Source organism: Salmo trutta, chromosome 15 (genome assembly GCF_901001165.1).
Source record: "Salmo trutta chromosome 15, fSalTru1.1, whole genome shotgun sequence".
In the NCBI taxonomy this organism is placed as follows: Eukaryota; Metazoa; Chordata; class Actinopteri; order Salmoniformes; family Salmonidae; genus Salmo; species Salmo trutta.
In genome coordinates this window covers 30,705,523-30,731,078 of record NC_042971.1, presented here as the reverse complement: position 1 = coordinate 30,731,078, position 25,556 = coordinate 30,705,523, and the positions used below count along the sequence as shown (strand labels likewise).

Here is a 25,556-nt window from a genome sequence, read left to right as displayed (position 1 = left end):
TAGAGTTATGAGTTGAAACAGTGCCTAATGTAAGACTAGTGTAAGTGGTCTTCCTTTGCGTTTACCAAAACAAGTAAGTAGGCTCTGTCTAATATAGGCTACATGTAGCCTAGTTTTCTCGTAATGTAAGGGGTTTCAAATACTTACATACAATCTGTAATCATTTTTGTGTATATTTTTGTGTGGAAGTACGAAGTGGGCTAAAACTCTGGTTTTGTTGAGCTATGTAGACTAGAGCCAAAACTTCATCTTGTTTCCTTTAATGGACCAGTACAGTCAAAAACGTGATTTCCTGTGTTTTATATATATTTCCACACTATGAGGATGGAATAATATTGTGAAAATTATGATAATGCCCTTTTAGTATAAGAGCTGTTTGAAAAGACCTGACATTTCTGCCTGTTTTGGTGGGATGGAGTTTTGGCCTGCCTGGTGACATCACTAGGTGGTAAATTAGTCAACAGACCAATAGGAAACAGAGTTCCAAAACTCTCTGCCAATAACAGCTAGTTTTCAGTTTTCCCCTCCCCACTCAGACCACTCCCAGACAGTCCTAGCAAAATTCTTGTTTGAGAAATTGCTCATGCTATGAAGATATTTTTGTTTCTTTTTGACCATTTTATTTTCAAACAATCACAGTAGGGTACTTAACTGTTACCCAGAAATGATTTGATATTGAGATTTAAAAAAATGACTGCATTGGACCTTTAAACAAGGCGGCTTTGATCAGACTACCCACGCTGTGCGGCGCGCGCTAGTGTCTGTTCACTTTTGATGGAAGGGGGACACGTTGAAGTAGCTATAGGCTTCCATAGAAATGATATTTTTGTGACTGATAATCCATTTCCTAACCTGTCGTAATTCGTTAAATAAGAGGACAAAGACAGACAATGCTGCGAGTATACTGCCGATTATAAGGTAAGCGTTCATTGATAGAGTTAATTATAATTACCCATCTGAGTTAATTAACGGTATAACCTATACTGTAGGTAGTAATTACATTACCGATTAAAACGTGACTGATTTAATTTTGATTAAATATGCGTCTGTTTTGTCCTCGAGCTCGCAGTGGAAATGCAATTGATTTATGTATGGCTTTTGAAGTGCCGCTCGTATTGCGAGTGTTTCCCCCAAATGAACTCGCTCAGAAGCGTCTATTACCGCATTATGAATCCCTCAAGGGTTCAACTGTGGGACATGTAACAGAAAAAATCATATAGACAAGGTTTTTAAAATGATATATGAAAGTAAACTGAATGTGAAACGGTGAATTTACTATGAACTCATCGGTGTTGGTCTATGCATCATCCATCCATGACGCTACATAGCCACCATCAGTCGTTGTCACACTACTTATAAAGGCTATAGGCCGATTTATAAAGTCTTCATAAGCACTACATGGTCTAAATGCTTCATGTATCATTTATAAACAGAAAAGTAAAATAAAGTGTGAAAATTTGGCATAAGCATTTTCCGTAAGAATGTTTTCTGAAGCATATAGGATTTCTTAGGGGTTTATGCCTTAAAACATGGTTCGTTTTGGACTGATGTTTTAAAGTTCTGGCAGGATTCAAAACAGAATTTATGCAGAACATGATACATTCTGTTTTCTTGGCATATAAATAACACCACTTAAAATGTGTGAACAGACAACCTATTCCATAGATATCCAAGAGGTCTGGGTCTTTATGGCACAGGAGGTAGTGTGGTTGTGTTTTAACAAAGAATCATGCTCCTCATTTTTGAACATTTGAACATCTTGGCCATGTACTGTTATAATCTCCACCCGACACAGCCAGAAGAGGACTGGCCACTCCTCAGAGACTGGGTCCTCTCTAGGTTTCTTCCTAGGTTTTGGCCTTTCTAGGGAGTTTTTCCTAGCCACCGTGCTTCTACACCTGCATTGCTTGCTGTCTGGGGTTTTAGGCTGGGTTTCTGTACAGCACTTTGAGGTATCAGCTGATGTAAGAAGGGCTATATAAATACATTTGATTTGAATCGCTGGTTCAACCCCCACTCCAGATATTCCACTTCAGTTGCTACATTCTGATTGACTCACTTCAATTCTATGAATGTTCAAAATTCCCCTCCTTCCCTTTGTTTTTCATAACTCTTATCTTTGGGACACAAAAATGTCAGAGTCATGATGATATGATATGAGAGACAGTTAAGCCATAACATTCCATATCTCTACTGTTATATTATGCATGAGAACTTCATCTACCAGTCAATACATGTTTGGTATGCTTTGCCATTGATGTTGGTGAAAGCCTTGTCGTCTCGATCTGAGTGGAATGTTTTTGTTTCATTCAGGCCAGTGTTTGCCTAAGTTACATTCATGAATTGGATTTTGGATCTGCCTCAAAGCCACATTGGCCATGTATCTAATTGGATGCTGTTGAAAATTCTATTTCTCTGTGTGTGTTTTGGTGATGCAGTTATGTTATGTTTATGATTGTTTAATTCTGTCCTCTGTGCAAAACGTGTTTTGTGTGTGTGTGAGGGAGTTTTAGTTTGCTTAGTGAAATTGCATGCGTGTGTGTTTGGTTATGCTCACTTATTTGTATGGGCATTTATGTTTGTGTGTGTGTGTGTGTGTGTGTGTGTGTGTGTGTGTGTGTGTGTGTGTGTGTGTGTGTGTGTGTGTGTGTGTGTGTGTGTGTGTGTGTGTGTGTGTGTGTGTGTGTGTGTGTGTTTGGCCAGCTGCTTTTCTGTGTGTGGGTGGAGGGCTGTCAGAGGTCTGAGCCACTTACAGTTACTTCCTGTCTCTGCATAACGTTGTATAAGAGAGGGGGCGCTGGTCAGGAGTGATCATGTTTCTCCTCTCAATTCACACACACACACACACACACACACACACACAAACTGTGCTGCAGGCATGAAAATCATCTGCTCAATAACATAAATTAATGATCTTTTTCCCAACCAGAACTGTATAGGTAATGGACTGCCATAGGAATTGCCATGAAAGAACCTAGAAAATGGCCTCTGACTCACTGTCATTAGCAGAAATGTCACTGAAAATATGACAGAAACAGCACTAGAAATGTGCAGGAAATGTAGGGGCAGAAGTCACTGATGCCAAATTGGACTCACCCCATAGAGAATGTCCATGGTTTGTAAAGCTGAGGGGCCCATTGGATTTCTCCACACTAACTAGGGAAGTTAGAGAGGCATGTGCTCAATGTCCCTTTGGGCCCTCATATACTCTCTCAGGTTTGGCACAACGTTCATTAAATGTTGAGATGTCAGATGTGCTCTGCTGATTTTTTGGGGAGAAAATGACTCAATATTCCTTGTCAAGTTCCTCGAAAATAGAGGAAGGGGAAGTTGTATTAGATGAGCATTTCAGATCTGGGTGGATATTAAACACCTAGTTTAAAATCTAAAAGATATTCGAATATGTATTCTTGACTGTGAAGTGAAAATGTTAGTTTGAATAACAATTCTATTTTTGTCCTGAGGTCCTATGAGTACAGATTCAGTAAGCTGTGTGGGTATCTGCCATCTTAACTCAGGTCAGAGAGAGAGTGTATGGAATGTGCATAATGGTATCTAGGGACCCATTGGCATCGCAGCCAATGGTTGATGGGATTCTTTAACTTTGTCTTTTGAAGCGGAAATAACACCAACTGGTAAGAGAATCTGCATTGGACTGTATCAGTGGACGCAGAGCGGGAATCTGAGTGATAAAAGAAAATATGCAGAAATAAGATAGAAAGTTGGTACTTTTAAAAATTCTGATAAGGTAGAAACCTAGTTACATTCTAATTTAATCTGTTGCGCATTGAGTTTTAAACTCCACAAAAAGTAATCAAACCATACCAGAGACTAATGTGGTTGGGATTCACACCAATTCCCATTTTTCCCTACGCATGTAGCTGCTTTCCTTGGTCCCAATTCCAATTAACCAGCCATAAATTTGAAGATTGTTGCTCATATAGTGAGGACCTGGCAGTTAACCTTCTCACATTAAGCTTCTCACACTATCCTTCTGTTAGTAATGGTTTTAAATGCCATATCTGGCTAGTCACTCACCCTCACTCATCAAATCAAACTTTATTTGTCACATGCGCCGAATACAAGTGTAGACCTTACCGTGAAATGCTTACTTACAAGCCCTTAACCAACAGTGCCGTTCAAGAAGAGTTAAGAAAGTATTTACCAAATAAACTAAAGTAAAAAGTTACACAATAACGTAACAAACAACGCAAAAGAACAAAACAAAAAAAACGATCCCTATTGGCACTGTATAAATTGACTTAAAAATGCATCCCTCCTAAATCCTTCCATGACAATGTAGCTTGTTCTGTTCCAAACCAAGTGGCGAGGCTGCAGTTGGGCTGAAACACAGACTCCTGATTGGCTTTAAGGGACCACAGATAGATGAAAGCATTGGGTGGTCCTTGCTTTCACTTATTCAATCACATCCCACTGGGCACATCACCTCATTTCAATGTGGACAATTGGGTAATATTAAGTTTTGACATTGATCAATGAGATTTACAAACTATATTCATTCACCTACTCAAAAAGACAGTCAAAAGTTAGTTGAATTTCCAACTATCTAAGCACAAGATACATCTCCTTCAAATGTTGATATTTGGTTGCATTGACAACCAAACACAATTCAATATCACTTTTGAAAAACAAAAATACAATGTGAACTGTTAGATACTACTGCCCTGTTAGAGCTAGGAACACAAGCATTTCGCTACACCCGCAATAACATCTGCTAAATGTATGTATGTGACCAATAACATCTGTTAAATGTATGTATGTGACCAATAACATCTGCTAAATGTGTGTATGTGACCAATAACATCTGCTAAATGTATGTATGTGACCAATAACATCTGCTAAATGTATGTATGTGACCAATAACATCTGCTAAATGTATGTATGTGACCAATAACATCTGCTAAATGTATGTATGTGACCAATAACATTTGATTTGATAAATAGCCTATTAACTTGTTAACAAATTTTATATTGGATTCACGTCTCCACCTCAACCAAAAATAAAAGTTAAGGAATGGAACTAAGCCATTAAGTTAATAAGTATCATTACATTTTGAATCAACCAGAGCTTGAAACCCTAGGCGAATTGTATTGTCTATTTTTAGTTGAATTCTTGGTTGAATTTGAACAATAGCTGTTGATGACTTTCCAAATGCTATATAGGCCTAAATAGCATCATTGATGATATATGAGTGATAAAGTATGGTCACATTTAATTTGCACTATTAAGCCTACCCTTTTGGAAAGACTTTGATAGCAACAGTGAATCTATTTCGTTTTTTAAGTGGAGATCTCTGTCTCAACAATCATTCTCACGATAGCACATTGGTAATAGTCTGTGACAACTATCATAGCTAAGCAAGGCTTGTTTAAAATGGGAGATCAGTGTCGTTGTAGGTAGATCGATTCTCCTGTAGGAGGTGCTGCCCAGCCTATTGTTTTTATTCAGATAGTGGATATAACATTGAAGATCTGACGTTATTTTTGAAATTGACATTTGGTTACCATGATGCCATCATCGTGGGGTAGAAATGTCACCCTCAAAATTAACAGTTTACGTTGATGACTTTTTTTCAAATCCAATGTATTTTCCACGCCACAATACATTGACAAATTACGTTGAAACAACGTTGATTCAACCAGTTTGTGCCCAGTGGGATACTTGTACTTGAACAGGGCCTTGAGTGAATGAGGACACATTTGATGAGCATCTCAAGCAATGAGACGATGCATTTTGTTATAACATTTTGCAATTTGATAATATTCCACTTCACTGTGTTATCTTCCAATGATGGATCTTTGATCAGGTGACTATATAATGTTTTTTTCCCCCCAGACAATTTACATTTCCTGGAAGGCGACACTGTATTCATACATTATTCAGACATAGGAACCAGCATAGAAGTAGTGATCAAACCTAACTCATACCTCAGTCTCATAATGATGGATGTTCACTGTGACAATATCACACACACACACACAGAGAGAGTTGGGGGAATGAACCCAAACAAAAACTCTACGAAATGTAAGAACATCAACATGGGTGATATGGAGGATGGTCTATTTATTCATCCATAATAATTAAATAAAATATGTTTGACTGCAGCTCTATCTACTATTGAAAAGCATCCCTTATCCTTGAATAACAGGAGAATCTCCAGACTCATCATAATGTACTGAGTTTGCGACCACACATATCCAGTGAATTACTGTATCTCTGCCAGAATGACAATAAAACTGCTAACACAGACGAATTCTGTGATAACTGTCGTTTTGTGCAGGGTTGGCAGTGACAATGGGGGGGTTGTAGTTTCTTCCTGCCCATGGTGACAGGGCCCCTCACTAGCGTTTGTCACCATTTTTTTTTAAAGACCATCTCGTCGTGACAGGCACAGCCATTAGAAGATAATTAGGCTGAAATCTCCCTTCGCTCGTCATAAAAGTCCAATCAGTAGAGACGTTGATTCAATGTGAGGCGGCCAGCTGCCCAGGCCTGATCGTCTAGCCCATCTAGCCCCGGCCCTGATACCATTAATTGGACCTCTTTAATATTTATGGATCATCTTTAAGATAAGGAGATATGTATTTCTCTCCTGCTGAGCCCTTATTTCAAAGGATGGCTGTTCAGTGCTAGGTGATAACCCCCTGCCCTTGTGCCTGAGAGAAATCTTCTCACATTTTGGCAGCTTATCTGCTAGGCTGCAGACGAGAGCACAGCATGTGTACAATTACAGACTTGGACCTCCTTCATTGAAGACAATGTGAAATAGCAAATAGGTAATTTTCTTTCTCGAAAAAGTCAGCAAATGTTAGTATAACGTCAGCGTTAAGGAGTAGTCTTACTCTGGCCTCCCTCCTACTTGGGCCTCCTATCCTTTTTTCCAATCTCTTTTTTCTCTCTGTTCAAAGCTTCATTAAACTTTGAAGCTGCATATTTCCCTTCCCGGCCCCCACTGCCAAAGGGCAGTGGTGCATGTGTCTAAATGGTCAGGAGGAACCAGATAAGGTGTACTTGCAGTTTGCTTCTCCCAAAAAAAGCATAATTTTATATTTAGCAAAAAACCTATCAGTTGAAAGTGATATTCAAACCAGGGCTTGTATCGGACCGGTACACAGTCTTGTATTGATTGTAGTCAGTCATTGTTAGGGTATTGATGAGGATCATGTTACAGTCTCCCACATGAGACAGGGAGTGTCACATGTTTTTGTTTGAGATTAGGATTTTAGGATAGGCCGTCATCAGGTAGGAGGGGATGTAAAATGGAGGTGTCTCTATAACAGCACACCAGAGTATCCACTATGAAATATTGAGGCTATCCTAAAATACAACTCAGCTCCCTCATCTCTTCTGACCTTCTCTATCCACAGATCTCACCAGCCGAATGCACTGAGGAGGACTTAGAGCAGGATTGAGTGAGGAGGAACTCTCTCAGTTCTGTACTCAGGATTATTGGGTGTGGTTTAGGGCAGAGCTGACTTAGCCAATCAAACCTGAGGAAGTTCCCCTGACAGCCTGCTGTCCTAAGGGGGTGACTGTTAGGCCTGCTTGCACCTACAGTATTCCTCTGATCCACTGGGCCCTCCAGCCGCTCCCTGGTCTCTGATGGAGGGCAGCCCAGAGAAGCAGAAGCCCAGCCCGCGACACCGGCCCAAACCCAGGGGCCCCTCCACACTGACTCTGGGCCAGTCCCGCAGCACAGAGGACCTATCTGAGGGCCTCCCCAGGGCCAACTTCAGGAAGGGCTTCTCCCTACGTAACGTCAGCCTGTGTGTGGTGGACGGGGTCCGGGACATGCTCCAGAGGAGCCGAGGAGCCTCTCCAGAACCCCGCTGCAGGCTCAACGGGGATACGGGAGGGTGTTGGAGTCCCCGCCTGCTGCGTATGCCCCGGGGATCCCGCTGTGCTGCCCTGAGGCCCCTGCCAGCTGAAGTGCAGAGGGAAGGAGCCCTGCGTTACATGGTGGCAGACGACTCACACAGCATGGGCAGCAATGCTCAGTGGCAGAAGTGTCGTCTGCTGCTGAGGAGGATGAGAGAAGGAGGGGTCACTGAAGGGGAGGGGGGCTTCCTGCTGGAGTTCTATGTGCCTCCCAAGGTAGGTTCCCTGGTCCGCGCAGAAGTTGGCTAGAGCTTTGATTGGTTATCTCAAACTGTGAGAAAGGCACAAAGCAGAACCAATCACTAAAAAAGCACATCCTCTTCATTATCAACACATCGTTCCAACATCATCAACATAGCCTTTCCAGACTCTGAAGTCAGGAGGACTTCAAGTTAGGTGTCAGCCACTAGTGAACTATATGAATTTTGGTCAAACTACCAGTGAAAAATAGATTTCCATCAGTGATGCATTGCTAACTTTAACTTGTCTTTTCTCTCTGACCCAGTCGTCCAAGCCCAAATTGAGTGTTCCTCTGACAGCCGTCATGGAGGTGCGGACCACCATGCCCCTGGAGATGCCAGACAGGGACAACACCTTTGTCCTCAAGGTCAGCTTTACTTGTAATGTCAGTACATTTTTATCACAAGTGTACAGTTGAAGTCGGAAGTTCACATACACTTAGGTTAGAGTCATTAAAACTTGTTTTTCAACCACTCCACAAATGTCTTGTTAACAAACTATAGTTTTGGCAAGTCGGTTAGTACATCTACTTTGTGCATGACACAAAGTAATTTTTCCAGCAATTGTTTACAGACAGATAATTTCATTTATAATTTACTGTATCACAATTCCAGTGGGTCAGAAGTTTACATACACTAAGTTGACTGTGCCTTTAAACAGCTTGGAAAATTCCAGAAAATGATGTCATGGCTTTATAGAAGCTTCTGATAGCCTAATTGACATCATTTGAGTCAATTGGAGGTGTACCTGTGGATGTATTTCAAGGCCTACCTTCAAACTCAGTGCCTCTTTGCTTGACATCATGGAAAAATCCAAAGAAATCAGCCAAGACCTCAGAAACAAATTGTAGATCTCCACAAGTCTGGTTCATCCTTGGGAGCAATTTCCAAACGCCTGAAGGTACCACGTTCATCTGTACAAACAATAGTACGCAAGTATAAACACCATGGGACCCCGCAGCCGTCATACAGCTCAGGAAGGAGACGCGTTCTGTCTCCTAGAGATGAACGTACTTTGGTACGAAAAGTGCAAATCAATCCCAGAACAACAGCAAAGGACTTTGTGAAGATGCTGGAGGAAACAGGTACAAAAGATTCTATATCCACAGTGAAACGAGTCCTATATCGACAATACCTGAAAGGCTGCTCAGCAAGGAAGAAGCCACTCCAAAACCGCCATAAAAAAGCAAGACCACGGTTTGCAACTGCACATGGGGACAAAGATTGTACTTTTTGGAGAAATGTCCTCTGGTCCGATGAAACAAAAATAGAACTGTTTGGCCATAATGACCATCGTTGTGTTTGGAGGAAAAAGGGGGAGGCTTGCATACCGAAGAACACCATCCCAACCGTGAAGCACGGAGTTGGAGGCATCATGTTGTGGGGGTGCTTTGCTGCAGGGGGGACTGGTGCACTTCACAAAATAGATGGAATCATGACGGAGGACAATGATGTGGATATACTGAAGCAACATCTCAAGACATCAGTCAGGAAGTTAAAGCTTGGTCGCAAATGGGTCTTCCAGATGGACAATGACCCCAAGCATACTTCCAAAGTTGTGGCAAATTGGCATAAGGACAACAAAGTCAAGGTATTGGAGTGGGCATCACAAAGCCCTGACCTCAATCCTGTAGAACATTTGTGGGCAGAACTGAAAAAGTGTGTGCGAGCAAAGAATCCTACAAACCTGACTCAGTTATACCAGCTCTGTCAGGAGGAATGGGCCAAAATTCACCCAACTTATTGTGGGAAGCTTGTGGGAGGCTACCTGAAACATTTGACCCAAGTTAAACAATTTAAAGGCAATGCTACAAAATACTAATTGAGTGTATGTAAACTTCTGACCCACTGGGAATGTGAAGAAATAAATTAAAGCTGAGATAAATCATTATCTCTACTATTATTCTGACATTTCACATTCTTAAAATAAAGTGGTGATCCTAACTGAACTAAAACAGGGAATTTTTACTGGGATTAAATGTCAGGAATTGTGAAAAACTGAGTTTAAATGTATTTGGCTAAGGTGTATGTAAACTTCTGACTTCAACTGTATGTAGGCGTTATGACATAACAGTCAGGGTTACCAAATGCTCTGTATGATGCAGATTTGCATAATGAACCGAACAGTGAATGACAGGCTGAGTACAGTGTCTATGTAGTTAATATAGTCCCTCACTCTGTATACACTTGTCAAACACGTCTTTTGTAGTAATCCATGTCAATGCTTTGTGCAGAGTGAGTGATAAATATACAGAGGTGCAGTTGACAGAGAGACAAATAGTCGGCTGAGGTAAACCACAGACCATATTGTTCAGCTAAGCTCTTGTCAGTAGGCCAAAACAGGTTTCTAATATGGTACCATCAAGATATGTTCTGCTACATTCACTCAGCTATAGGTTGGCCTATATATAGTATATATTGAAATGATCTTATATTCGTCAGTAACCTTCAGCCCTGTAAGAACTACGTTTGATAGATACATTTGTGCTGTATTATAGAACTTAACCATCTATATCATTTGGTTTCTTTATACTCCTATCCAATACTCTCATATCTACACAAGTGTCTAGTTGATTTGGAATGTGCTAATATTGTGCCTAATCCGATGCTTGTGTTGCAGGTGGAGAATGGAGGAGAATACATCCTGGAGACTTTAGACTCCCTTCAGAAACACTCCTGGGTGGCTGACATTCAGGACTGCATAGACCCGGGGTAAAGAAAAATACCATTACACTCGCTTCTCTGTGATCTAAGGGTGAATCTTAATGAAGTCTAAAGTGCAAGTAGATTCCTTCCCTTCTCTCTGTTCCTGCACTGATGTGAAAGCAAAATCCCGGTGGGCAACCACGATATTGCTTTCATCTACCCTGTCTTTTCAGATTGACAGAAGACTATTGAGGTGTACCCCATATAGATGATTTTATGCAGTAACAATCAAACCCGTTCCTTCTCATCCCGTTTTAATGTGTTTATGTCTTCTCTGTGCAGGGACAGTGGAGATGACATTGAGCTGACGTCTTGTCCTCATGGCCAGTTCCCCTCGGTGTCCACCTGTAACTGTGAGCTCACGGCTAGTGAGTATTTATTCACTTTAATTGGTAATGGTAACTCAGCATCTGACTGTATAGGGTAACTTTCTCTCCATGCTCTCTCTATGTCCACCCAGACATACCCAAGACCCCTCAGCACCGTGCTGGTCCCTGTGGCCCCTCAGGGCCCCGCTTTCGGACCCTGTTGGCCTCCCCTTTGCACCCCACCCATGTCCCCCTAGAACGCTTCCTCCAGTCACTGGAGTCCAACAGGCCTGGAGCAGGTAATGGCCAGCTCTCTATGTGGAAAGGCTGGAAAGGCTGTTTTTTGCTACGACAATATTGTGATAAAAGGTTATTATGCTTCTCACCCGTAGGTGAAGGAACACCCCACTCTGAGATGGACACCTCTCTGACCTGCTACCCATGGTTCCACGGTACACTGTCTCGAGTGAGTGCTGCTCAGCTGGTGTTGGTGGGCGGAGCCCGGAGCCATGGGCTCTTTGTGATTCGCCAGAGCGAGACGCGCCTGGGAGAATACGTCCTCACCTTCAACTTCCAGGGCAAAGCCAAGGTAAACTCAGACGCAACCTGGTTCCAAACTAGTCTCTTTATCTGGCCGGCTGCCCATTCACTCAGGGTTCCCCTTTGCGTCACAAGGGCAAAATCTGTCTGTATTTGTCATAGCCCTGCACATGTAAACCACATGCTTCCTCTGCTGAGTATTGGCCATATGGCCTTGATTCATTAAAACAATTATTCCCCCAAAGATTCCCTTGTATTCCCCTGCTAGTTCACCCAAATGTATCTAATCTTATGGACACATGAAAGTAGTCTAGCAACGACCCAAGATGTGTGTGTTTACTAAGCTACAGCTTAGCATTAGCATTGTTGAACGCAAACCAATGGTAATGGTAGAAATACCTAACAGCATGCCTCTACCTCCCTGTGAACAGCACCTGCGTCTGTCTGTGGACTCTCAGGGCCAGTGCCATGTGCACCACCTGTGGTTCCAGAGCGTGGGGGACATGCTGCAGCACTTCCACTGCCACCCCATTCCGTTGGAGTCCCGCGGGGCTGCAGATGTCACGCTGCGATGCTACGTCCAGACACAGCGCAGCCGCCCAGGTAACACGTGGACTAATGCTGTCTTACTGTTTGAGATATGTAAAATGTAGGCTATTATGATGATAATAATGTCCAACATGTCTAGTGCCCAAAAACAATCCCTGCATTCCTTGGTTCCTGACCCATATCTAACCTCTCATCTTAAATGTGTTCAGTCAAGCATTTACATTATCGAAGCTAAAAAAAGGGTTTTCAAAGAAAAAGTCGTTTCAAGCTGACAAAGGAGTCTTTTAGGAAAGATCCACTGGACCAGGCAAGCATAAGGAATTGAGGATCACTCTTCCAGGCTGATGTATTTTTGATGATTCGCCACAAGGGAAGGGAGAGGCGAAAGAGACAAAGGGCACTTTTAGTTGTCCTAATCCCCTTTTCTCTGTTCCTCCCTCTGTAGGATTACCTTCTTTACTCAGTGCTGCTCTCTCTTCCCTCACCTGCTCCAAATGTGGCCAATCCTCTCACTGTGGCCAGTACTCAATTGTCATACTTGAGTAAAAGTAATTATACCTTAATAGAAAATGACTCAAGTAAAAGTGAAAGTCACCCAGTAAAATACTACCTCTGTAAAAGTCAAAGTATTTGTTTCAAATATACTTAAGTATCAAAAGTGAATGCTAAAATGTACATGAGTATCAAAAGTAAAAGTATAAACCATTTCAAATTCCTTATAACCAGACGGCGCAATTTTATTTCTTTTTTATTGACGGATAGCCAGGGGCACACTCCAACACTCAGACATAATTTACAAACGAAGCATTTGAGTTTAGTGAGTCCGCCAGATCAGAGGCAGTAGGGATGATCAAGTGTGTGAATTGGACCATTTTCCTGTCAAAATGCAACGAGTACTTTTGGGTGTCAGGGAAAATGAATGGAGTAAAAAGTACATTATTTTCTTTAGGAATGTAGTGGAGTAAAAGTAAATGTGGTCAAAACTATAAATAGTAAAGTACAGATACCCCCAAAAACAACTTCAGTAAAAATACTTTAAAGTACTACTTAAGTACTTTACACCACTGGTAACCCCTCTTAGTGCCAGCCTTTCTGAATTAATTTGGTCTCTCCTGTTTTGATTTCTACTGAAATATCCTCCTTCACAAATCCTTCCCTATGGATCACTAAAACCAGTCCTCTTGATTTGTTTTTATCTTAAGATGTTATTTTGTACTATTACCCCCTGAATATAGAACATCATATTATTGTAACTGCAATTTCTGACTTGATGCTGCTGTGCTCCAAGCTAGATCTATGGTAGCCTGATCCACCATCCTGACCACTTGCGTTTTATTTTAGTTTCACAACAGAATGTAAGCTTGCGAGATCAGGATTGTCGAACAAGGTTAGATCTATGGTGCATTTGTCTGTGTGTTTCAAACATGTCTCGTGTATCCGTTGGGTTCCTCTTTGCAGAGCTCTGTATGTCTCGGATGTCCACCCCTACCAGAGAGCCTGGCTGTCGGAACGGCCTCCACCAATCGGCACAATTCTTTCCCGGAGTCTTGCAGCCAGTTGGTGGATCTGTGGACTCTCCTCTCCCCCCCAGTTCCCCTGCTCTATCCCGCATCCTGCCTCCCTTCCCCAGACTAGAGGATGGGGGTGGTGGTGGCTTACTGAGTCGCAGTGGCAGCATAGAGCATCTTCTACCGCCCTCTGGTGGCTCAGCTGATGAACAGCAGGAGACTGAGGGAGCACAAAGAACAAGAGCAGTGGAGAACCAGTACTCTCTCTACTGAGGAACCTTGACGTCATCTATGACTCTGACAGCATCAGGATCAGATATCTGTTTTGTCAAATGGATTTTGCAGGTGGTGGAACAGGTTTGGAGAGCATTTACGCACAAAATATATTGATGAATAAAAACAATACAGTGGTTTGAGTCATCCTGAAAGTTGAAAGTTTAATCCCTGAAATATTGGATGGTGGAAAAAAAGTGTACAACAGGGGTTGAACAAGTCCTATAAATCTACCCTAATCCTCACTAATCATGGAACTGTATGACAACAGTCCAGTCGTAGTGAACTGTGCGCCAGGCTCCAGGTTTAACCTGCTACGTGTGGTCTGAGTCCCATAATGATTCAAATAGGCTACATGTCCCAAATTATTCCACAACGTTAGCCTAATATGACCCACTAATGCTAGCGGCCCTCAGGAAACACACGGACGTGACAGAGTAAAGAAAGGTAAACAGAATGAAATGGAATGATGCCAAATGTAAGCTACAAGAAAACAAACACTAAAGTGACACTTATAAATGTATCTGGGTATTACTGACAGTGGCTCCTGATAGAGGCTAATATTTAACATGATACACATTGTAAAAGAAAATGGAGAAAAGCCCAGGTGTAAGCTTAAACATTCTAAAACATTCTAAAGCGCATACATCAACTCAGCAGGTTCAGACCTACAGAAGCTTGGGTCTCCAAATTTCATCCATACAATTTATGAGGGCACAATTAAAATGTTGATTAATGGCACAGCTATTTATAGCCTATTTCACTGTGGAAAAGAGGCCGTAAATCATGTCATGTTGATGTGATTTTCAGTTTGCTTCCATATGGCTGGTTTCACATTCGTCTCCAGGGATCATAAGGAAAAATCATCTAAAACAATTGCTGTGTATTTACAATCCCCTTCTCCAAACGTATTACTCATTTACCTAGCTCTTATCAATAGTACTTAACAAGTTATACATTACAGTGAATGGAGAAAGCTGTTATTTCTATCGGGAAATATTGTTATTTCTAATCGCTCAACCTTATTCATGGTTTCCTCGCCACACCATTTCTTAGACCTCCCCCTCGAATGAATAGCATGCTATTCTCATGCTTAAGTTCAAGGTAAGAACACATAGAGCTAAAAGTGCCTAAAAAGGAAGTAACGTTCCATTTACGCACGTTTAACTCTGGTCAGAATCGGGTAGGAATGGATGGGGACGTGCAGTGAACTTGAGATAACGACTTGTGGTAGTTGCCAATGTCATGGAATCTCAGAGCTAACACATGACAAGGAAGAAGAGGATGATACACCCCAGTGGATGGAACTGTTATATTCAACCTCCTCTTCATCCCTCCCAGATCTCAGTCATCCCCTTTGATCAAAAGACTGTGGCCCCATGTCTGTACCATAATAAATTGATTCTCTAGTGAGTTTCATAAATCCCTTGGCCCCATGGAGTATTACCATTAGTCAACAGGGAGCAATATTCATTTGTAATAAAAACATTCTTACAGAAATGCCGCTGTGCTTGCTACTATGACATGTTGGTGTACCTACCTGAATAAAATTGTATCAAATGCAAAAGAAATGTAAAGGCCCAGTGCAGTCAAAAATGTGATTTTCCTGTGTTGTATATACAGTGCATACGGAAAGTAGTCAGACTCCTTGACTTTTTCCACATTTTGTTACGTTACTGCCTTATTCTAAAATTGATTAAATTGTTGTTTTTTTTACTCCAGTCCCCCAAGTTATAGACTGCTCTCTCTGCTTCCGCACGGCAAGCAGTACCGGAGTGCCAAGTTTAGATCCAAAATAACACCTAGTTTTCAGGTTACATACCCCTCCCATCAGGCTTGTCCAATTAGGCCTCTCACTCAGACCACTCCGACAGTCCTAGCAAAATTCTTGCTTGAATAATTGCTCTTACCTAAGAAGCTATTTTTGTTTCTTTTTGACCATTTTAATTGAAAACAATCAATCATAGTATGGTACTTGAATTCTGACCCAGAAATTATCCAATTGGAGACAGATTTATGTGAATAGTTTAAAATCCACATAAAAACAATATGCACATTTTCCCACCAGAGAGGTGTTAACATCAAATTGACTTGTTGCAGATAAAAGCCTGTGCGTGATGACGTAGTGCACATAAAAATCCATTTTGTGGTTAAATTCTCATGTACCAAAAAAAAGGGTTTCAATCGCATTTTCAACTCTACTGATGATTTTCTCACAAAAAAAATAGCGTTATATAGCAAGTGTGCCCACTCTGGTATTGGCAAGTGCACTAGAGTGTACGTATAACTTACATGATAAGATTATATGGACAAAAGAGTGATAAATATATAAAAAATATTACGGCAGCCAAGCATCGATTATCATGTCACCAGAATAAGACCCTAGATATTTATTGGAAAGGAGCATCAAACTCATCACCTTACACTTTCACCACCCTGTGAAGTTCTTCATAATTTATTTCATCTGTAGTTTAATAAACTGCATGCTTTCCCGATGAGTCGTAGTGGTAAGACCACACAATATGTCATCGCGTGACTCCAACTTTACTTCGGTATGATGGTTATTATATCAATATTTGTGCAAAAAAGCATTTCCAACGACATTTCTCGTATAATTCATTTTACGACACAAAAAGATCTCACCTTGTTTAGTGTATTTTGTTTTGCCGACATTTGGAAGTTTTACTGAAAAAAATGTTTGTTTCCATCAGGCCTTTCATTAAAAAAAATGATCTGACATGTACTTTACGCACATAAAAGTTTGGAAACCTGGTTATTGAGATAAAATGGCTGCATATGACCTTTAAATAAATTTTGTCCCCTCTAATTCAATTAAGATCCTGTAGGAGACATCTGGTGGTAAAAATATTAGACTACACTACACTAACCAAACACTTATTATTATTCCCCATACTTTAAAGTTCTGTCTTTTAAAATGTATATTTACAAGAACATCAATGCATTGCCGTTGGGATAATTCTAACTCTACTGCCTCTGTAAATTTGCTAACTATAATATTTTGTATATATACATTAAAGCGACCTCAAAAGTAGTGTAGATTAGTTCATCAAACATGAATAGGACTACATTTTGAAGTCTGAAAATGTCTGACTCACATTGGTCACGTGCATCTCTATTAGACTGAATTGTAGGGCCGGGACGATACCAGTATCGCGATATTCGTTATTATCGTGGCAAGAAAACAAAACACGAAGCAGATTTCTTCTTTAGGAAAACAGTCCTAATGTTCAAAACAAACATCATTGTTGTCATCCAGAGTCACATGTATTTATTTCCCAAGCTTATAGCACACCAAATTTTACATACAGCAGGTTTTTAAAAAAAAAAGAAGGGTCTGCTTCATGTTTTAATTTGCCATATTTTTTCCATATTGCAATACTCGTATCATCCCGGCCTTACTGAATTGATGCATCTGCAGGAGAGTAAATAAACACAAATTATTCTGAACTGTGTAGTACCCATTTTTGTACGGTTCTACAACAATGGAAAGTCCTGTGCTGCTGTAACCCTTATGATTAACCCTCTTTGTATTCAGTATTGTATCAATACTGACGCATGCTAATAAAGACCCAAGTGACATTTATTTTTCATGTGCTTCCATAAGCACACTTTTTAAATCATTTATTCATCTTAAATACATTAAAAGTGTTGAGGCAGGGAAAATGACATGAGATTGGCCATACGTGTTCTTACATCAAATATCTTAAAGGCACATTTCAACTAATCTACTGTACACAAAGTTATCTTGTCTCTTACTGATCTTAGGTTACATGTTATTATTTCTGTACAGGAGCCCAGTACGGTGGCCCACCTAGTGCCCTTCAGTGCACTAGTCCGTTGCAGGAGTCTCATCTAAACTGAATTACCAAACGTTTTCTCAAAAGCACCTTTTCACCCAGCTACAACTGCTGCTCAGCTGGCTGACACCTAGCTCTCAAACTCGAGGCGGCATTCTGCTTTATCCCTACAGGTCCCAACCATTTGCTTCGCCCACGACTGCCTCATGTGAAATACAATTCAGACACTGTTTCAACGTTTAGAACCGTCAATAATCATGGCTTGCGATACGGTTTTCGAAACATATGGCCCATATCCTTCATCAGTGAGAAAGAATCCTTCAAATAAAAAATATACTTACCTATAGCAGTTTTGCACAGATCCATACATCTATGGGTGCCTCCATCCGACGAAATTAAACTTCTACTACACTTCCCGAGTTACGCTTACGCACAGGTGTTCAGAGCATGCTAGAGCGCTAATAGATAGCTTCCGTCTGTTTTCCGTAAACAAGCGCTGTAACATGGAGATATGCCTGTGTGGGAACCCTAATCTTATCAAGGTGTGTATCAATTTAACCTTTTAGTTTTTTAAAGTATTTCTCGCTGATATGAAAGGTCCTTATGCTTCCAAAACCGTATCGGAAGCGATGCGTGTTAATGTTCAGACCGAGCAGCGGGGATCTTAACAAAACTCCCCCTACAGAAGACGCCTTCGTCCAATGACTTATGTGTAATGTAATGGAACTGAGAGTCATGATCAGGAGCTATCTGATGCCAAGGTCCAGACTTGTGCAACCAGGTATCATCGACTTACTTCCCACACTTAAAACTGTGCTCATGACATAAAATTCACTTTTCACAACTTTTTAAAAGCCAAGTTGAATCATAGCACCATATTGAACGTTCGCCTAATTAACCATTGCACCGTTCTGCAATTCATTCAACACTGCAGAATCAATCGAAACTGCAATATAGGCCTAAACCAATATGCTTCGGTTCCGCACTGCATCACTTCCTACATCAAACTTCCAACAATTTCCATTTTAAATAAATATTTATATTTTCTAGTGAACGATATGCAAACACACACATGGTACAGTGCAGTCTTGTGATTGTGGAACAGCTCAACCCAAAGCACCAGTAATCACTCAATCATCAGCATCTATTACATCTATTACAGTATTATTATTGACCTATATTCTTAGGTAAAACAGCTTTCATTAGGCCATCTGGATACAGCAAGAATGGAACAGATGGAAACCAATCAAGGGTGTGTCAAGCTGGCACAAGGTTACCATTGCACTCAGCCTTCCCATATAAATCCTATAGTGTGGATGAAAAGAATACCCTCCTATGCTTGTCCAGCGTCAGCTTGCAAAATCAATTTCCTCCCCGTTTCAAGTTGACCAGAATAGACACTGCTATTATGACCAACACTCCCACAGCCATCTCCATCATCTTGCCCATCTCCTGGTCTTTGATGGCCTCTTTCTTCCTCATAATCTCCTCCTTCCTAACTCGCAGCTCCTCCTCTCTCAGGAGCTGGGATTTATAGTGGGATTTGATGAAGTTGTCAAAGTCGAAAATGTTCTTGCTGTCTATCCCCAAGGCGGACGTCTGGCGTGCCTCCCTCGTTGGCTGAGATGAGGAGCTCTTGGTGTCCTTCGCGGAAGGTTTGCTCGCTCCAGTAACGTCTCCCTGACTCAGAATGCCTCGGTCGTATTTCTTCCTCAGCCCCTTGTTGCCCAACACGTTGTAGGCCTCGCTGATGTCGGAGAAGCGGTTCGTAGCCTCCTCACTGCCTGCATTCTTATCTGGGTGGTAGACGAAAGACTGCTTGTAGTAAGCCGTCTTGATCTGAGCTTGCGTGGCGGTTGGAGACACCTCGAGGATTTCATAATATGCCGTTCTGCTTTTATATAGGGGCTCAGACATGTTGCCGTTGCCATAAGCTCTCACAAATAACTGCTCATGAGACTGCCGCAAACTAAAGCTCGACTCTCTGATGGCAAATCGCACCATACACAGAGATCTTCTCTGCTCGCGCCTGGTTTGAGTTATGGTGGCCGTCACGAGACCATTTCTTATCCAGCTTGAAGCTCTAGAGGCAATAACATGGACCTGTGTGTCGGCCAGGTGAGGTGAACTGAGATAAAACCACCTTGAAGCACTATCGAGTACTCTTATATCCTCACTGTCTGACAAGTTATTCCTCCATGCAGAACCAAACTGTAATACCCCCTCACCGCATTTTGATATAAGGTCGTGGCAAAATCCAATCTTAAATCCACCGTCGGTGAGTCTGCTGAGGGACCTTGAGTTCTCAGTTCTTAAAGTCTCATCAGGAATTCCGAGAGACGGCAACCGTGTCCAGTTGCCGGGCCGGGCTGTATTATCATGGTCATTTTGAGCTTCGCCAGACCGATATTCTGTCAGCAAGCTTGTGGCTTGTATTGCGCCTTTAGCTTGGTTGCCCTCAATCCTCAGAGGCAACTGTTGATATGTGTTTTGAAGAATTCTGTAGGCTCCATTACTAAGTTTCAGTCTGACCTCCGCCATGTTGCAAGGAGCTAATAATAACATTTCCGGTTACAGCAACGGGCCAATAAAAACCTTGGTACTTGGAAAGCGCACAGAAAGTAGCCAATCAAATGTGAGAAACATGTTTGAGACTCATCACTGCGTTACGTCATGGTAATTACGCAACATTTTGTTTGTAGGGTATCTGTACTTTACTGTTGTATTTATATTTTTTACAACTTTTACTTTTATTTCACTCCTAAAGAAAATAATGTACTTCTTACTCCGTACATTTTCCCTGACATCCAAAGTAGGCTACTCGTTACATTTGTTTATGCTTAGCAGGACAGGGAAACTGTCAAATTCACACGAACATCCCTGGTCGTCTCTACTGCCTCTGATCTGACGGACTCACTAACACACATGCTTCGTTTGTATGTCGAAGTGTTGGAGTGTGCCCCTGGCTATCTATCAATTTAAAAAACACCAAAATTGTGCCGTCTGGTTTGCTTAATATAATGCACTTTAAATGATTTATAATTGTACTTTTAATACTTAGGTATATTTTAGCAATTACATTTAGTCTACTTTGAATACTAAGTACATTTAAAACCAAATACTTTTAGACTAACACTCAAGTAGTATTTTACTGGGTGACTTTCACTTTTACTTGAGTCATTTTCTATCAAGTTATTTTTCTTTTTGACAATTGGGTACTTTTTCCACTACTGGTTTCTATGTGTTTGATGCAATTCCATTTGCTCCGTTCCAGCCATCATTATGAGCCTTCCTCCCTTCAGCAGCCTCCACTGCTCTACAGGTACACTACAGACACAGACAAACGCTCTCTTATATTTCTCTCTGACCCCTTTTTCTCAGGTCTCCCCTCACTCTTTGGTCTTTCTTTCTGGCCTCTCTTGTCTCTCTATCTAGTCTTTGACTTCTCCCTGAGCAGATGATCTTGTCTCTCGCCTTTGTTAGTCTTTGACTCCTCTCTATATGTGTAGGATAAATATAAGCACCCACCTCATTATTATATTACATGTGGTGATTCCTCATGAAAGCAGGACAAAATAATACCATGATTTTTTGGGATTTTCAGGAAATGTAATTTATAGAATGTTCCTTTGGAGGAAGGATTGTTGACACACACTCTCTGACGTATTTATTTGGACAGTGAGGCTAAAACGTTTCATTTGGCTCTATACTGCAGCACTTTGGATTTGAGAGCAAGGGTATTTTCATTCATATCTGTTTTACCATTTAGAAATGAAAGCACTATGTATCTAGTTCCTCCATTTAAAGGTGACATACACTACCGTTCAAAAGTTTGGGGTCACTTAGAAATGTCCTTGTTTTAGATGAAAACATACATGAAATGAGTTGCAAAATGAATAGGAAATATAGTCAAGAAGTTGACAAGGTTATAAATAATGATTTTTAATTGAAATAATAATTGTGTCCTTCAAACCTTTCTTCGTCAAAGAATCCTCCATTTGCAGCAATTACAGCCTTGCAGACCTTTGGAATTCTAGTTGTCAATTTGTTGAGGTAATCGGAAGTGATTTCACCTCATGCTTCCTGAAGCACCTCCCACAAGTTGGACTGGCTTGATGGGCACTTCTTACGTACCATACGGTCAAGCTGCTCCGACAACAGCTCACTAGGGTTGAGATCCGGTGATTGTGCTGGCCACTCCATTATAGACAGAATACCAGCTGACTGCTTCTTCCCTAAATATTTCTTGCATATTTTGGAGCTGTGCTTTGGGTCATTGTCCTGTTGTAGAAGAAAATTGGCTCCAATTAAGCGCCGTCCACATGGCATGGCGTTGCAAAATGGAGTGATAGTCTTCCTTCTTCAAGATCCCATTTACCCTGTACAAATCTCCCACTTTACCACCACCAAAGCACTCCCAGATCATCACATTGCCTCCACCATGGTTGACAGATGGTGTCAAGCACTCCTCCAGCATCTTTTCTGCGTCTCACGAATGTTCTTCTTTGTGATCCGAACACCTCAAACTTAGATTCGTCTGTCCATAACACTTTTTTCCAATCTGCCCCTGTCCAGTGTCTGTGTTCTTTTGCCCATCTTATTCTTTTCTTTTAATTGGCCAGTCTGAGATATGGCTTTTTCTTTGCAACTCTGCCTAGAAGGCCAGCATCCCGGAGTCGCCTCTTCACTATTAACTTTGAGTCTAGTGTTGCATGGGTACTATTTAATGAAGCTGCCAGTTAAGGACTTGTGAGGTGTCTGTTTCTTAAACTAGACACTCTAATGTACATTTTACGTTTACATTTTAGTCATTTAGCAGACGCTCTTATCCAGAGCGACTTACAGTAGTAAATGCATACATTGCATTCATTTTTTTTTCGTACTGTGGGAATCGAACCCCCGTGGGAATCGAACCCATAACCCTGGCGTTGCAAACACCATGCTGGCGTTGCAAACACCATGCTCTACCAACTGGAGCCACAGGGAAGGCCAATGTACTTGTCCTCTTGCTCAGTTGTGCACCGGGGCCTCCCACTCCTCTTTCTATTCTGGTTAGGGCCAGTTTGCGCTGTTCTGTGAAGGGAGTACACCTTGTTGTATGAGATCTTCAGTTTCTTGACAATTTCACGCATGGAATAGCCTTCATTTCTCAGAACAAGAATAGACTGACGAGTTTCAGAATACGTTCTTTGTTTCTGGGCATTTTGAGCCTGTAATCGAACCCACAAATGCTGATGCTCCAGATACTCAACTAGTGTAAAGAATGACAGTTTTATTGCTTCTTTAATCAGAACAACAGTTTTCAGCTGTGCTAACATAATTGCAAAAGGGTTTTCTAATGATCAATTAGCCTTTTCAAATGATCAACTTGGATTAGCTAACACAACATGCCATTGGAACACAGGAGTGATGGTTGCTGATGATGGGCCTATGTACGCCTATGTAGATATTCCATGCAAAATCAGCCGTTTCCAGCTACAATAGTAATTTACAACAATAACAATGTCTACACTGTATTTCGATCAATTTGATGTTAGTTTAATGGACAAAAAATGACATTGCTAAGTGACCCCAAACTTTTGAACGGTAGTGTAAGTATTTGGACAAATTCCCTTATGTATTAAAGTAGTCAAACGTTTAGTATTTGGTCCCATATTGCTAGCACGGAGTGCCTATATCAAGCTTCTGACTCTACAAACCTGTTGGATGCATTTGCAGTTTTTGTTTTGGTTGTGTTTCGGGTTATGTTGTGCCCAGTAGAAATTAATGATAAATAATGTATTGTGTCATTTTGGAGTCACTTTTTGTAATTAAGAATGTAATTTGTTTCTGAACACTTCTTCATTAATGTGGATGCTACCATGAGTACGGATAATTATGAATAATGATAAGTGAAAGTTAGAGGCACAAAGATCATACCACCATGACATGCTAATGTAACAGTGTAGGTTCCGTTCCTCTCTTCGCCCCAACCTGGGCTCGAACCAGGGACCCTCTGCACACATCAACAACTGACACCCCACGAAGCATCGTTACCCATCGCGCCACAAAAGCCGCGCAAGGGGAAACCCTACTTCAAGTCTCAGAGCGAGTGACGTCACTGATTGAAACGCTATTAGCGCGCACCACCGCTAACTAACTAGCCATTTCACATCGGTTACACTAACCTCTCACGATATTTATGCCTCTGTAACTTTCAGGATTAATTCATGATTATCCATAATCATGGTAGCATCCACATTAATGTAGAAGTATTCAGAAAAATATATTCCATTCTTATTTACAACAAAAGTGACTCCAAAATGACACAATACATTATTTACCATTAATTTCTATTTATTTTTTATTTTTTTATTTCACCTTTTATTTAACCAGGTAGGCCAGTTGAGAACCAGATCTCATTTACAACTGCGACCTGGCCAAGATAAAGCAAAGCAGTGTGACGCAAACAACACAGAGTTACACATGGGATAAACAAACGTACAGTCAATAAGACAATAGAAAAATCTATATACAGTGTGTGCAAATGTAGTAAGATTAGGGAGGTAAGGCAATAAATAGGCCATAGTGGCGAAATAATTACAATTTAGCATTAACACTGGAGTGATAGATGTGCAGAAGATGAATGTGCAAGTAGAGATACTGGGGTGCACAGGAGCAAAAAAATAAATAACAATATGGGGATGAGGTAGTGGGGTGGGATATTTACAGATGGGCTGTGTACAGGTGCAATGATCGGTAAGCTGCTCTGACAGCTGATGCTTAAAGTTAGTGAGGGAGATATAAGACTTCAGCTTCAGTGATTTTTGCAATTTGTTCCAGTCATTGGCAGCAGAGAACTGGAAGGAAAGGCAGCCAAAGTAGGAGTTGGCTTTGGGGATGACCAGTGAAATATACCTGCTGGAGCGCGTGCTACGGGTGGGTGCTGCTATGGTGACCAGTGAGCTGAGATAAGGTGGGGGTTTACCTAGCAAAGACTTATAGATGACCTGCAGCCAGTGGGTTTGGCGACGAATATGAAGCGAGGGCCAGCCAACGAGAGCATGCAGGTCGCAGTGGTGGACAGTATATGGGGCTTTGGTGACAAAATGGATGGCACTGTGATAGACTGCATCCAATTTGCTGAGTAGAGTGTTGGAGGCTATTTTGTAAAAGACATCGCCAAAGTCAAGGATCGGTGGGATGGTCAGTTTTACGAGGGTAAGTTTGGCAGCATGAGTGAAGGATGCTTTGTTGTGAAATAGGAAGCCGATTCTAGATTTAATTTTGGATTGGAGATGCTTAATGTGAGTCTGGAAGGAGAGTTTACAGTCTAACCAGACACCTAGGTATTTGTAGTTGTCCACATATTCTAAGTCAGAACTGTCCAGAGTCGTGATGCTCGACGGGCGGGCAGGTGTGAGCAGCATGCATTTAGTTTTACTTGCATTTAAGAGCAGTTGGAGGCCACGGAAGGAGAGTTGTATGGCATTGAAGCTCGTCTGGAGGTTTGTTAACACAGTGTCCAAAGAAGGGCCAGAAGTATACAGAATGGTGTCGTCTGTGTAGAGGTGGATCAGAGAATCAACAGCAACAAGAGCGACATCATTGATGTATGCAGAGAAAAGAGTCCCGAGAATTTAACCCTGTAGCACACCCATAGAGACTGCCAGAGGTCCGGACAACAGGCCCTCCGATTTGACACACTGAACTCTATCAGAGAAGTAGTTGGTGAA

At 41.4% G+C, this 25,556-nt stretch overlaps 3 protein-coding genes across 3 annotated transcripts in view; 2 read left to right on the top strand and 1 right to left on the bottom strand.

The window, feature by feature from the left end:
• The first annotated feature begins 573 nt into the window (after positions 1 to 573).
• On the top strand, positions 574 to 15,594 carry LOC115148799 (SH2B adapter protein 2). Its single transcript, XM_029691037.1, has 9 exons — positions 574 to 918; positions 7,390 to 8,116; positions 8,406 to 8,507; positions 10,760 to 10,851; positions 11,128 to 11,213; positions 11,306 to 11,452; positions 11,546 to 11,742; positions 12,125 to 12,296; positions 13,701 to 15,594. The coding sequence occupies exons 2-9, from the start codon at positions 7,625 to 7,627 to the stop codon at positions 14,021 to 14,023; spliced, it is 1,611 nt and encodes a 536-aa protein (XP_029546897.1). The 5' UTR covers positions 574 to 918; positions 7,390 to 7,624; the 3' UTR covers positions 14,024 to 15,594.
• A 2,029-nt stretch (positions 15,595 to 17,623) lies between these two features.
• LOC115148798 (uncharacterized) lies at positions 17,624 to 20,398 on the bottom strand. Its single transcript, XM_029691036.1, has one exon. It carries the CDS (start codon positions 20,380 to 20,382, stop codon positions 19,204 to 19,206), a length of 1,179 nt encoding a protein of 392 aa, XP_029546896.1. The 5' UTR covers positions 20,383 to 20,398; the 3' UTR covers positions 17,624 to 19,203.
• A 752-nt stretch (positions 20,399 to 21,150) lies between these two features.
• The window catches only part of LOC115148797 (syntaxin-1A), a 43,998-nt gene continuing 39,592 nt past the window's right edge, over positions 21,151 to 25,556 (top strand). Inside the window, exon 1 of the mRNA XM_029691032.1 lies at positions 21,151 to 21,163. The gene's annotated coding sequence lies outside the window, so the exon portion shown is untranslated. The remainder of the gene's footprint in view (positions 21,164 to 25,556) is intronic.